This window comes from Sarcophilus harrisii, chromosome 4, assembly GCF_902635505.1.
Source record: "Sarcophilus harrisii chromosome 4, mSarHar1.11, whole genome shotgun sequence".
NCBI lineage: Eukaryota > Metazoa > Chordata > Mammalia > Dasyuromorphia > Dasyuridae > Sarcophilus > Sarcophilus harrisii.
Window position 1 is genome coordinate 261820313 of NC_045429.1, and position 15382 is coordinate 261835694.

At 36.1% G+C, this 15382-nt stretch overlaps 1 protein-coding gene across 1 annotated transcript; it reads right to left on the reverse strand.

The window, feature by feature from the left end:
• Positions 1-5644: 5644 nt before the first annotated feature.
• C4H6orf141 (chromosome 4 C6orf141 homolog) lies at positions 5645-6836 on the reverse strand. The gene has a single exon (XM_031964735.1). The coding sequence runs from the start codon at positions 6534-6536 to the stop codon at positions 6159-6161; it is 378 nt and encodes a 125-aa protein (XP_031820595.1). The 5' UTR covers positions 6537-6836; the 3' UTR covers positions 5645-6158.
• Positions 6837-15382: the final 8546 nt, after the last annotated feature.

The following is a 15382-nucleotide window of genomic DNA, read 5'->3' on the forward strand; positions in this document are numbered from 1 at the left end:
ATCTTAAAATTCCAAAAGTTATTTTGCTTTAAGAGGTTGTCAATCTTTTTTTTTTTTTTTATAGGCTTTTTCACTAATTAATTGTTGGGGTTCAAGGAGATCTCAAAAAAGTTGTGATTCCAGGCCAGTGATACAAGGTGGCTCAAAAGAATTTGCAGGATCAGAGCCATCTTCAAGTGATAGACCAAAGTTTACTATAATTAAAATACCAGTTAAAGTAGGCTAAGTTCCAAAAGAATTTAGCAAAGAACCAGGAGCAAGAAGATAAATTTATAGGAAAAAGTTAGAGATCAGGTACTTCAAGTCACTGATATGCTAATCTTATGTTTTAGAGGTACAATTGGGGAGTGGTCTGGGACACACCTAATTATCGTCTCAGACTTTGTTATTACTGCCCAACAGATTGTTGTCAGACAATCAGCATTGTTTGTGGAACTACAGTATTCCCAAAGTCAGGTGGCCTTAGAGTTAATGGAACCTCCTCCCTAGGAGTTACACCACATCAATAATATCACCAAGTGTTTTCTAATCTCTTCTTTTTCTTAGTTCTATTAACTTTTTACATATACTTTATAGTTTGTATAGTACTTTAAACTGTATGGTATCTTTTTATGTATGTGTATGTATGCATATACATATATTATATATATATATACATATGTGTATGTATGTATCCTCATTATATTACAGAGAATGTGGCAACACAGTCAGTCAGTCAATAAAAAGATAAAGAAAGGAATAAGATTCAACAATACAGTATTATTTCTGTCACATCTAATGTTCAAATAAACACTGGACCACAAAAAGGTCTAAAGATGTCAAACTTCTGGTACAAGGGGCCAAAAATGAACTGTGAAATATTTAACAACAAAAAAAAAATTACAAAATAAAAATAAAATAAAATTATGGTATTATAAAAGATATAAAATACAAATATAATTATAAAATATATAAATTTAACATAAAATAATACAAATCATGTTAATTTATAGTTTACTAAGTCAATGTGTTACCCATGTCTACACTATTGATCTAATCTATCAAGCCCAGATATGGTTCATCCCTTAATTATAAAGGCCTCAAGAAAAGCAAACTGGTTTCTGAAGTTTGGCAGGTATTGAGCCCAAGATTTATATGGATTTTAACGCAACAAAAGATGATTAATGTACCTACCAGGTATAAGACATTGAAGAAAAAGGACAAAAGTGATAGTTCTTAGGAAGTTAATATTCTCTAAGATTTCAGTAAAGATTCCCTAAGAAATGGTTATAGTTAAATTGGAGAATAATAACATCTCTAGTAAAGCTTTGTATACAGTCTTATAAATTAGGTATTTTTGCAAGTTCCCCCAGAGCACTCTGGGAGATACAGAAGCCTACTCACCTCACTTGGAGATTGAGAAGCCACGAGTCAGAGTAGAGCTGGAGGCGATAAATGACAAAGCTGCAAGATCTCTTGGAACCAAGCAGAGAGATAGGCCTCTGGGCTAACCAGGATATATTGAAGGACACAATAAAAGATCTGAACTCTTTTATCACCTTTTTTATCACTCTTTTATCACCTCTTTTTATCACCTCAACAAAGGTTGAGTGTAAGTCTCCATGTCCTATAACCCATAGGCATGACAAATAGTCACCAAACCCAAGACAGAAGTCCAAATCTGCCATTCAACCAGAATTACTGGTAGGGGAGGGAGAAGAAAGGCAAAAGGACATTTTTAAATTTCCCCACTCTGGCTGAAACTAGGTCCTGAATGGTGTTTTGGTCAAAGAGAAACTGAAGAATTGATCTCAGAGACAGGCAGGGAGAAGGCTCTGATAGAGAATAATTTACACTCATGGTCCCACCCTTTGAGAAGGTTTATCTAGACAGAAATCCAAGCTATGTCAGACTCCTAAGACCCAACCTCTCTAGGGATCTTGAATATGCCTCCCCCTATCGGAAATCCCAGCATGTACCTGAAGTTCAATTTTTTCCTATAAAATCTACTTATGGGCCATCCTATGGTTGCTGCCTTCCTTTGGGTCACTGGCACTCTGCCCCTTTCCCCTTGTCACTGTGGTATCTCCTCTAACTCCACTATGCTTCTCAATTCACTTCTCTTTACAACTAACTAATTAAGCCCTTACAACTAACTAATCAGCCTGCCAGCTAAGGGTCTGCTCCAACCTCATGGAGTGCTGAGGAACTTTTATTTCTATGCTCTCCCAATCTATTTCATACTTATCCTTCAGTTGTCTATTGCATCCTTTCATTTTGTCTGTAATCTCTTCCTTAAATAAATCTACCTTTTGCCAAAAAAATGGCTATTGGGAATTCTTCACATGACCAAACCCCAACCATTATTTGGTGTCTGCATCACTCACATCAGTTATAGGCTGAACCCTACTGAAACAAAAGGATTTTCCCAAAATGTCTAGTTTTGTGAAAGTATCAAATCTAACTAAATTATTTGTCTATCTTGCAGCACACTGTATAGTAGAAGGTCTTTTAAGTGCACATGTGAAGGAAATATTTAAACGAATAAAAAGGTCTAGTTGGATCTAATTAAGAAGCCCAGATGGATTAGTCAGATAGATACTTGCTGGATGAAAAGAAGCAGAATGAAATAAATAATTTTTTTCCCCCCACATAATGAAAAGTCTGAAAAGTAGAGCTAAATTCCTTAGAATGATCCAGAGACAGTCAATATGAGGCTTCAACAGAAAAGATAACTGAGGTACACATTTTGGATATAGCACTGGAAACACTTGAGAATGGGAATTTAGAAGGCCTTACTAAGTCAATATGCTGCCTATTTCTACACCACTGATCTATATATCTATAATTTAGAGCTAGGTGGTTTGAGACCTCATATAGGATCTCACAATTGAACGTGGGGGTAACAAAAGTATGATACATTATCAAAAAGTAAATGTTTGATTTGTATACCTATTTTATAAACCTATATATCTGGGGTTCGATTCAGAACATTAGTTTTCAGACTTTTTGGACTGAAGACTCCTTTAAATTATCAAAATTTATTTAAGAGTCTCCCCTCAAAGAACTTTGGTTTGTTTGGGTTAGATATATCAATTTTTACAATATTCAAAATTAAAACATTTAGGGATTGTTTAAATAGTTTTAACTTCATCATCTCTTCAGGCTTTAGAAATCCTTTGGGAGAACCATTTAGAATCAATGCAAAAACCTTTCAAGAAATGAGGATGAAACCTCTATGAAAGCCTTTGGTTTCTAGAGGATTTGAGGGTTTTAGACTTCTGATATATGAATGGATAAAAAAGTATTTATTAAGTACTTATTATGTGCCAGGAACTGGGCTATGTGCCTGGGATACAAAAGTAAGCAATCAAGGATAAATTTATAATGATGGCAATCAAGGATATTAAACTCTAAAAAGGGAAGACCACACATAAAAATGAGATATGGATGAGAAGGGAAACAAAGATAGAAGGTCTAGTGGTAGAAAAACCTGGAAAGTGCATAAGGAGCAAAGTGATAGAAAGTCCATCATTAGCAAAAGGAAGGGATTGACTTCTGTTTAAGTAGAGGACTGCTAACTCATTAGCTTATTTTGAGCTACTTGTACTAGAAAATGTTGGCAGTTTTCTTGTTCACTGTATTAGCTTGGGATAAAAAACCTAAAGGTGTGTTAGACTACCAATTGTTAGTCATTTTAGATTTATATAGCATATTATCTTGGAATCATAGATTTCAAGCTGGAAGGAACTTATAGTCATCCAATTCCCCTATTTTACAGATGAAGAAAGAGGACTGGAGAAAGGAAATGATTTGCCCAAGATCATTCTCACAAAGGCACTAAATGGTGGAATTGTGATTTGAAACCAGGTACTCAGCTTAAAAATTAAGCACTGTACATTAAATCTTAATGCTATCACATCACCACCCCATCATTCTTAAATCATGTTTGTGTTTAGGCTCTGGCTACAAAGACACAATGTACTATAGGTTCCATAAATAGCCACTTTATTAGTTGTATAACTTTACGTCATTTAATCTCTCAGGGCCTCTCTTGCCTCACCTTTAACATAGGATTGTAGTCATGCCTTACCAGACTAAAGAGGCCTGGATTAGGTGATTTTTAAGGCCTCCTCCAGTTCTACAGTCAATAATAGTTCTACGTGTTCATGAACATCAAATGCATATAAATAATTTAAAATAAAACATTGCTCAACTGCTTATTTAGGATTATAGTTCAAAACTAAAAGGAAGACAAAGAAAATCTAATCTGAACAATTTATTTTACAAATGAACCTGAGGTTCCAGAAGTGAAGTGCCTCAAAGGTCTATAAAAGTATAATGTATAATGCTTAGTTTGGAGTCAGGAAGATCAGGGTTCATAGCCCAAATTTAATAATTACAAGCATTGTAAATATTAATAAATGACAATCTTTCTGTGCCTCATCTTTATAAAATAGAAATAACAGTACCTCTCTATCTCATAGGGGCATGTAAAATACTTTGTAAATTTTGAAGCAGTATATAAATCAGTTCTTTTTAAAACTAAGATTACATTTGGTTTATTTAATATTTTAACTCACAAAATGTTATGTCTGACATATCTAGTTCAGCCTACTTAAGTTATAAATGAGAACATTTGAACATCAAGAGAGGTTTTGGAAAGGATAAGAACATTTACATTCCTTATCTATTCCAGCACTTAAACACAAGTCTACACAAGTAAGGCACTTTAAAAATGCTGGTTAAATTGAGATCAGTTTTTAGCTAGAAAAGATTAGTTATTCTTAAGGTATTCAGAAAACCAGATTTAATTATATTCATGATAATAGTCAATAAATAGGACATTTAATCACCTACTAAAATAAACACAATATCTAAAAACAAAAGCTATTAAATGAAATTCAATCATTTCAACACCAAGCAAAGGAAAGAAAATACCATCAATTCACTTTTGGCTGTTCACTGTATTTTTAAAAAATAGCTACATAAGCCACTCATTTTATTAAATTGCACATTACATTTCCTTTATAAGTGTATTTGTACTGTGTTTTAACATCAATATAAAAATCTTTGGATGGGAGTGTTCTAGAAGGATTACTTTCACCTCCTCCAAAGATGACTAGACTAAGTGGGACCCCTCAGCTGTAAATGCCCTATTTACTCACCGCTAAATCCCCTCAAATCACCTTTTAAAAATTTTGTGTGTACATGTTTTCTCCTCTGAGAGAAGATAAGCTTCTTTAAGGGAGTCGTTTTATTTTTGTTTTTGAATCTCCAGGACCTATTATAGTACCTGCCACATAATAGGTACTCATTAAAAAAAAAAAAAAAAGTCGTTGACAATTCTTTGGGGAAGCCCTCATGGAGGGGATTGCTTCTACCAAAATGCTGTCATTTGATTTCCTTTTTTTTTTTTTTCCACGACGCTCAGAAGTGACAAAGGAACAGAAAACTTGCGTACCCAGAAATTGGAGAGTGACAGGAAAGAATAATACTTACTGCTCTGTCTTTGTCCTCTCTCTTCCATTCAATTCTTTGGCACTTTCTCAAGCAAGTCTTTCGTTTTTGTATGGAACTGCATCAGTTATGAGCAACGGAAAACCTTGTCATTTCTTCGTTAATTTAATTTCGCAGAGAAAGGAGCGCAAGAGATCAGTGGGAAGCTTTTAATTAGAAAGAGTAACAAGTTTTTTCTTTTCTTCTTTTTTTTTTTTTAATCAGAACTTCCACTTACCGCTAAGCACAGGGAAGCTAATTCCTTCCTCAGTAATACTTTAACTTCCCAAGGTTGTCACAGTATCAAATATCATAGTCACAAAAGGAAGAGAACATTTTGATTACAGTATTATAAAGATTTCTATAACCTCTTCCGTCTTCCGGCTGTGTAGTTTTAGCATTGTAAAACGAACCTTTTGGTCAGTTAATTGGGAGCTGATGAGTGTTAGGTTTCCAAAATACAAAGTCTTTTTTCTAGGAAATTTTCATCACCACACAGTCCCCGTTTTCTTTTTCCTCAAGGAATAACGACTTTAGGAGTCTCTCCTTCCAGGGTTTAGGCACAATATGACTTTCTTTGAAACATATTGAAACAATATGACTTTCTTTGAAACCCAAACATACGGTAGATTCCATAGTTCCCCCCTTATCTTTTTTCAGGTAGTTTTAGGGAATTGTCTCTATGGCTTGTAGGTCCAGAAACTAACAGAAGTCACGGAGCGCTCCTCTGTTTTCAGAGTCATTTTCCCTTTCAGCCACGCGGTTTGGCAAATCTCCTGCTTTACTTGGTAATCTAAAACCCGCACAAGCACAGATTTGGGGGGTTTGGGCGGCAAGTTCCTGACTTCTGTTCCTAATGGGCCTTCTAAACTGCTCTCCGGGACTGGCTCTCTCTCAGAATCGGGAGGAGGGCAGTGCAGCTCCTGCTCAATTTCTCCATTTTTCCCGTCCCCACCGCTCACATTCTCTCTGGTCCCGTAGTCTCTGTGAATCCCGAGCCACCGCTCCGGGTCGAGAAGAAAGAGCACCTTTTCTCTGACCTTGGAATGATGGTCCATGATTTCTCCTCTTCTTTATTCTTTAGCTGCTGAGGTTGCATCTTTCCCTTCTTGAGTCCGAACTTATGCTGGAGTTTCAACGGGCTTCCGCTTCTGCTGAATGACTCTGAAGGGTGAACTGAGTTGGACAAAAGCAAAGGAAGTCTCAAGACTCAACTTGTTCTGAAATTCAAGTGGGTTCCACAGTCCTGACTTCCACCTCATCATCACAAGTCAGTGGATTAGGTGAATCAACCTGGCTCCAAATGACTTTTAGCCACACTTGGGGGAGGGGTATTCTAATTCATTCACCAAATATTTAAACAGTTTAACGGCGCTAATAGAGGTGAATATATTACAGGTCTGTATTTAGGCAGAGGAGCCTTGGGCAAAATGTTGAAACTGGCACAAATTTACCTTTGTTCTCCCCGCCTCCTCCCTGCCCCGCCCTCTGAAACACCTCTATCATCATCTTCCCCTCCCCAACTCTTTTCAAGAAAAAAATCCTCTAATAAACTCGTGTGTATATGTATGTATGTATGTGTATATATGCAATGAATGTATATATAAATACATATATATATATATATGTATTTAACAGATCATAGATAATTCATTCTAGTTTCCGGGTATTCCTTTTCAATGCCTTTTTTTTTCTTTGTCCATTATTCTTTATCTTCCCAGTCCTCTGATTCTCTGGCCCATCCTTCCTTCGCCCCTCCTTTTCCCACCCATCCCTCTCTTTTCTTATCTCTTCCCTCCCCTTTCTCCCTTTCCTCTCAACTCTCATTTCTCTCCCAACCTCCCGAAACTATTCCTAGTCTGTTACTTCAATAGTTCTCCAAAGCACAAGAGTGAACTTTTGCCTCTCTCTGCATCGAACACAGACAAAATGCCCTAAAAAAGTTTCATGAAAGAATTACTTAGGACCTCTGAACCATAAGGAACACCAGGACTAGAATTTCCTCAAGTCAAAGCAATTCTTTGCTAGTTAACCTTAAAAATGAAAGAACAAAGAAAAGCCGAAAAACTCACAAACGGTTTTTTTGCTCTTTTCTACTTCTCTTGCCTAACTGTCCTTCCACTTCTACACCTTGAATCACCAAGATAAAATGTTAAAACTTTTTAGCAAATTATTTTTTTTTCATCATTATATTTCTATTTGCCCTGCTTCTGGAATTTCTAGGTAAAAAACTCAACCATTTAAATTTTCTTTAGAATCTCATGCTCATTTTAGTTGGGTGGTGTTTATTATTATAAAATCTATACTGAATCCATTCTTTATAGAGGTGACATGTATGGATTAACGTTTTAAAGTAAATTATAAACTAATTCTTCCAGTGGCATTTTTTCCCCTCTTATTTTCTAACAGTGGCAATAGAAGAGGTGAAGAAAGAGAGGAGAATCCTAAGATTTCCTTTTAGAGTGGGAAGGGACATCTGTTTACATATGAAAAGAAGTTGAAATCTAAAGAACCAAATGACTTGTCTATAGTAATCCAGGAAAGGTTTTGACTAGGCAGAAATGTTTAGAAGGAAAAAATTAATCTCCCTTGAGCTATTATCTGGCTAAGTATTGTCCCATTCACTATGATGCTAGGTTTATTTCTTGTACCTGAGCATTCTAAGGCTGGGTAGACTGCCTTGGCACTTAGTCTAAAAAGTCCTACTTAAGTGAAACCCACATTCTCTACTTAAAATTTATCCTTGCTGGTTTGTTTTTGTTTTTTTTTTTTCCCCCTATCCCAAGATCCCCCTTATATATCATTCCCTTAGTTCAAAGCTTTTTAACCTTTTTGCTGTTCTGACAAACTAATCTCAACTAATGTGCTGGTGGAACATTAACTAGTCTCAGAGAAGGCTTTAGAGATAACCAGAGACCTATACTCCCTTCCTTTGTATATAGTTTAAAGATTATCTTCTGAAAGAGACACATCAAACTCAAAACAAATGTAATGGGAGGAATTTCAAACCTGATGAATACAAAGGACTAGAGAGAAGGGACATATTGGGAGGAAGACTGTGCTTTGGATTAATTTCATTGTACAGGAAATATTTTGCAGCAAAGACACTATCTAGAAATATAAGACTTAAATAGTAGAAATTTGGACTAAAGTGAGCTAATGCAGAAACATTGCTCAAGACTCAGTGTGAGATGTGATTATATTTTCTTATCTGTAAAATGCAATTCAGACTCTTTCTCCTCCACCTCCACCCCTAGGAATGTTGTGAGGATTCCTGAGATAATAAAATCTCTGGTGGGCTTGGATTGAGGGATCTGCTTAAATATAAGTGGTTTTTCATTGACCACAATGGCAATTAGAGGAGAATGCAACCTAAAGCAGATTATCTCAGAATTATTTAGAATCAGGTTTCCAGGGAACCTATGGTGTGCTTAGGGTGAGAGGAACCCCTCTTCACTATGACTCTGCTCTCTGGCTCTCTTTCTCTGTCCTTTTCCCTGTTATCTACCCTCCCTCACTCCTGTTTTGAGAGGCAGAGAGACATAGGAAAGAATGGGCTTTGAAGAAAGGAAAACCTGAACTCCCTAGCTCACTTCTGATACATAAAAGAATTGTGTGACAATGGACAATTCTTTTTTTGTTTAATTGTAGCAAGTTTATTTATTTTTAATACATATTGCTTTATGAATCATTTTGGGAGGGAAAAATCAGAGCAAAAGGGGGAAACATGGGAAAGAAAAAAAGAAAAAGAAAAAAAGCAAAAAAAAAAAATGAACATAGCATGTGTTGATTTAACATTCAGTCTCCTTAGATCTTTTTCTGGATGCAGATGGCATTTTCTGTCCAAAGTCTTTTGGGATAGCTTTGGATCACTGAATCGCTAAGAAGAACCAAGTCTTTCATAGTTGATCTTAGTATATTCTTCCTGTTAGTGTGTACAATGTATTCCTGGTTCTGCTTGTTTCCCTCGGCATCAGTTTGTTGAGGTTGGGAAGAAAGCCCCAAAAGTTTGAAGTCACAAACCAGTGTCTAGAGGTGGCTCAAAAGAATTTGCAAGCTTGAACCCATTTCCTTGTCAAGGGGCAAAATTTACTGTAATTGTAATACCAATTACAAGCCGATTAAATTCTAAGAGAATTCAGCAGAGAAACAGAAGCAAGGAGACATTTATCCAGCTTTCTATTATTGACATGCTAAATCTATGGCCTAGAGGAGTGGTCTCTGAAATTTGGTTATCACTGATTAGATTATCAGTCTGCAATGATTGAAGAGTGGTCTATTCAGAATCAGACAGATTGGGCATAGGAATTTCCTGAGACAGACCCTAAAGCCAGAACCAAAGCCAGAAGATTTAGTATTACTGATTTATTGTTAGAACAGAAGCCCCCCCTAAGATTCATCATTTTTTATATTTCATTATCTTCATATACCAGTGTTTCTTTAACCATCTCCCAATTGATGGGCATTCACTTCTTTTCCAATTCTTTGTTACCACAAAAAGAATAGCTACAAACATTTTTGTACATGTGGGTCCTTTTTCCTTCTTTATGATTTCCTTGGGATACAGACCCAGTAAGGGTACTATTGGATCAAAGGAGACAATGGACAATTTTTGCAGTGCTCAGGATAAATATCTAAAATTTATAAGTCACAGAGAGCATTCCAACCTGCATTGGTAGAGAGAATTTTCTTCCTTGGGATTATCCTATATCAATGAAATCAGAGGTATAATTCTTATCTTTATCTCTGTCCTATACAAAAGTTGTAGTATGAGAGAGGTCCCTTGCAACAAAAATTCATAGAAAATTGACAGAAAAATCAAAGTAAATCTTCTGAAGGAAGTCTGAAGGCAGTCCTTGGAATCTAGGTGGGTTACAGGGAGGAAGGAACACTGACAGGAGAAGGCCTTTGCTGAAGTGCAATTTAAGTGGACCTTTTTTGCCATTGGCCTTAGCTGAATTCCCCTTTATTTTCTAGGCAAACCTGGAGAAGCTTTAACAGGTCTCCGTAGGGTTAGTTAGGAACAGGAGGGGGCACTGATAGGGTTGTAAGAGCTTTTATTATTCAAGGCTGGAACACTTACCGAATGTTTTATAAAACTTGCAGATAAGTAGTTCTAAAGTGTACTTCCTGCTTCTATGTCTTGCCCACTTGAAGTGAAGATGCAAAGTAGTTATGTTGAAGGAGATATATCTGACTCCAGAAACTCTGGAGAAGATAGAAAAGATGTCAATCCCACTACCTTATAGTGACTATAATTTTCTCTCTCAGATCTATAAAAACCCTGCCCACATCCTCCATTATCCCCATTAGTTTGGCTGGGCAGGCTCCCAGTGTTGCTTATCTACTCTAGAATTATTATTATTTTTTTTTTTTTTATTATCTTCTTGGAGACAGTCAGGATTAAAATACTTGCCTGGGGTCTCACACAGCTAGTGTCTAAAGCTAGATTTTCACTCAGGTCCTCCTGACTCCAGTGTGAATGCCCTGTCCACTGTGCTAACTTCTGCTCCCTAGAATTAATTTTAAAGAACCATTTCATACTAAAGGCCTTGAACAGACTTCCCAAATACTCTCTTGGCTAGTCAGAATTTCTCACTTTAAAGTAATTTGCATGGTTATATTGTGCCACAGTTCCTGTGGCATTCCTTCCTCTCCTGGCTAGTCAGAATTTCTCACTTTAAAGTAATTTGCTTGGTTATATTGTGCCACAGTTCCCTTTTATTGTCCTGAATCAGTTTCCCTAATTGTTCTGATTTAGTTTCCCTAAATAGTTCTGTCTCAGTTCCTAATTATAATGCTCAATCCTGCAACATCACTCCTCCCTCCTAATCATGCCATCATCAGAATGTTTGATAGGATAAAGATCTTATATTTTAGAATATCAGGTGCTTCTCCCCATTCTGTAATCCCAATTTATCAGAATGTCCAGACTGATAGTCTCGATCCCACTCTCAGCGTTCTGCCTCTGCCCCTGCTTCAGTCTACCCCTGTAGCTGAGCCACCTGCATATACATGTCATTGAGAACTCACATTGGTGTTGGATTCTTGGAGACGATAGTCTCATTCAGCCCTGGGACCAAGCCATAGATCCATTTGGTACTAGTAAATCTCTCCCTTACAAATAAAACATTAAAAACTCTCTAATCTCTATCTTGCCTCAGTTTCTCCAGTATTACAGTTAGAGAATAAATTGACTTGTCTGTTCAAGCAGATAGTTGTCACTTGATAAATGTCTGAGGACCTAATCATGAGGGATCAGTATGCTTTTCAAAAGTGGGGTATGGGGTAAATGTAGTAAATGCCAGGTGTTTGAAGCTTCTTTTGTCTAATTAAATACTAAAAATAAGACCATGATAAAGCATTTTGTGAGTATTTTTCCTGCTTAAATATGCCCAGATTTGTATCAAGCATTGTATCAAGAGGTTTAGAAAATTGCTTTAGCAAAGACACTCATTACCATTACTCACGGATTTCCTGGAGCCAAATTGAACCAGTTAATTCTAGTTAAATTTTCAGCTTCAACATTTACACCTCAAATATCAGCAAATACTACCATTCTGGACTTTATTTATTGTTCTGGTTTTCTTCAAACTTAAACTTCTTGTTCTGGTATTGTTCTGGTTTTCATCACTTTAAAAAGTGATGGAGAAAATGTTAAGAAGGAAGATTAAATTTAAAAGTATGTTAAACAAACTTTTTTTTTTTGATGTGAATGAGGGGAAGTTTGTTAAACATTTACTAGCACTATGCCTTAAATGATCATTTTGACTGAGGAAGGTGTTTGGCAGCAGGAACTCCTGAGGTCTAGGTACACTACATAGAACCCACATAGAATTGTGGGTTAAGCTGATATACCCTGATATACCATATTGATGAACTGTCTGTTTACTCTGGCAAAAGAATGGGCCATTCAGTTATTCATTCAGAATAAACTTCTTAGTCTACCTACTCTTTTAACTAGACTCATTGAATAGCTTATTAATACTTTTCTATCACTGAAGTCAAATGGACCTGAGTTCTTTAAAGAGGTGATGCTCATTTACCTAGATACTTTCTTTTCAGATTCAATTAGTCATTTTATAATCATTATTGAGCATTCACTATGGACAGAGTAGTAGAGAAGGAGGCTGGGTATATGATTTTTATCTTCAAAGATTTACTATCTATTTGGACAGGGAAAAATAATATATGTGAAACAATTTCATTTTTGATTTGTGAAACAGAAATTAAATTTATTCATTGATTAAATATTTATTAAGCACCTACATTTATTAAATAATATTTTGCTAACCACTATAGATACAAAAAGAGGCAAAAGATAGCCACTGTCTTGAAATATTTTATAATCCAGTGGGGGAGACAGCATATAAACATCATATACAAAGCAACCTATATATAGGATAAATATGAAATAATTAACAGGAAAGACAGTGAACTTGAGTGGTTGAGAAAAACTTTATGTAGGAGATGGGATTTTAGTTGGAACTTAAAGAAAACTAGGTAGGAATAGTTTGGGTGTAAGAAGGAGAGCATTCCAGAGAAGCAGGAAAGCTAGAGAAAATGCTCAGAGCCAAGAGTGTCTTGTTTGGGCAACTGCCAGGAGACCAGTGTCATTGAATCAAATAGTACATGTTAGGCAGTAAAGTGTGAAACGACTGGAAAGGTAAGAGGGCCCAAACTATGAAGATCTCTGTGTGCCAAAGAGAGCAATTTTTGTATTTGCACCTGGAGGCAATATGAAGCAACTAGAGTTTATTGAGTAAAGAGGTGACTTTGATGGAGTACAGGGTTGAACCCTAAAAATATATTGGAGTTTCAGGCCAGTGTCACAAGGTGTCTCAGAAGAATCTGTAGGTTCTCATCTCTAAATCATGCTGTTGGCAGCAGGTTAAGTTTCAAAAGAGAATTTAGCCATTAAAAAGGGATAATTCATGAGCTAAGTTCCCTAGTGGGACTCACAATTAACAAGGGGGAAAATGCCATAAAGCAGTTAAGTTCCTAGGGAACTTGCTGCCATAAGGTGGGCAGTTTTTAATAAAATAAAAAAATAAAAAGAAGGAAGAAAAGGTCTCAAAAAGGAAAAGAATAACCGTTAGAGTTGACATCTATACTTGGCCTGCAGATTGGATACATTATCTAGGGGGTTAAAATAATGACGTCCCACTGCAACAAAGACCCACTTAAGGATAAAACAGTCCTATCAACACCTCTGCGTTCTTGCCTCAAAAAGTAACTGGAAATTCAACTAGGGCCCATGATAAGGAACATCCACTTAAATTCAACAAAGGCCTTTTCCTGTCAATGCTTCTCCCTATGGCCCATCTGGCTACTAAGGACCAAGGACAACATCATCATGATCAGACTTTTGTTTTAGGAAAATCACTTTAGTGGCTGAATAATATAGAATATATTGGGATGAGAAAAGATATGAGGAGGAGACTCAGCAACAGGTCATTGTAGTAATTGAGGTATGAGGATTTGAGAGCCTGCACTAGAATGGTGGCAGTACTAGGGGAAAGAAAGGTTCATATTCCAGAGATATGGCAAAGGTGAAACTAGCAGGCCTTGGAAATAACTTGGATTTGGGGAGCAGTGGGTAAAAGAACATGAGGAATTCAAAATGATTTGGAAGTTGTAAGACTGAGTTGGCTAGAAGACAACCTAGAAATCACAAAGTCCAACTTCCTGATATTACAGAGGAAAAAGTTAATTTTTTTTCTGTTACTTGTGTTATGTCACTAGTGCTCAGAGAGAAAGCCCTAAATATTTTATCATCCTGTCACTTAATAAACACTTATTAAGTACTAACTATGTGCCAAGCACTGAGCTAAGTTCTGGGGATATGAAGATAGGCAAATGATGGTCACTGTTCTCCAAGTCCCAAGGTTCTCAAGGTCTAATGGGGAAGACAACAAACAAATGTACAAAAAAGATTATTCAGAATATGGATGTGGCTCTTTTCAACAATGAGATGATTCAAATCAATTCCAATTGTGATGAAGAGAGCCATCTATACCCAAAGAGAGGACTATGGGAGTTGAGTATGGACTAAACATAGCATTCTCATTCTTTCTATTGTTGTTTGCTTGCATTTTGTTCTCTTTCTGAGGTTTTTTTTTTCCTTTTGGATCTGATTTTTCTTGTGCAGCAAGATAACTGTATAAATATGTATGTAGATATTGGATTTAACATAAGATTTTAACATATTTAACATGTATTGGACTACCTGCCATCTAGGAGAGGGCATGGGGGAAAGAGATGATAATTTGGAATAGAAAACTTTGAAAGCATCAATATTGAAAAATTACCCATGTATATGTTTTATAAATAAAAAGCTTTAATTTAAAAAAAAAAAAAAGATTATTTAGAATAAATTAGAGATAATCAATAGAGAGGAGGTAGTAGTTTCAAGTAGAAAGTGGAATTTTAGCTGAACTTTGAAGAAAGCCAGAAAATCTAGGAGGTACAGGTGAGAAGACAGAGAATTCTAAATATAGAAGAATGAAGTTAAAATATGGAATGCCTTATTAGAGGACCAGCAAGGAGACTAGGATTGATATCTTCACACAGATTTTTTATGAATGATGTAGCTAACCAGCTAAAAGTCTTCTTTTGGAGGAGCAGTGTAGTATGTAGGTTGTCCTACTATGGATACTATGTAACTAAGGGGAAACAGAATCAGTGAGTTACAATGGAAAGGTTAGATTTGAAGTTGAAGGATTGAGATTTGAAACTCAATTCTTTTACTAACAACCTGTATGAGTTTGGATGAATTAATTAACTTCTTATAATTCCATTTTCCTCATATGTAAAGTGAGAATAAGAATATTTACCCTATAACCCACATGTGCAAAAAATGTTTGTGGCAGCCCTTTTTGTAGTGACAAGAAACTGGAAACTG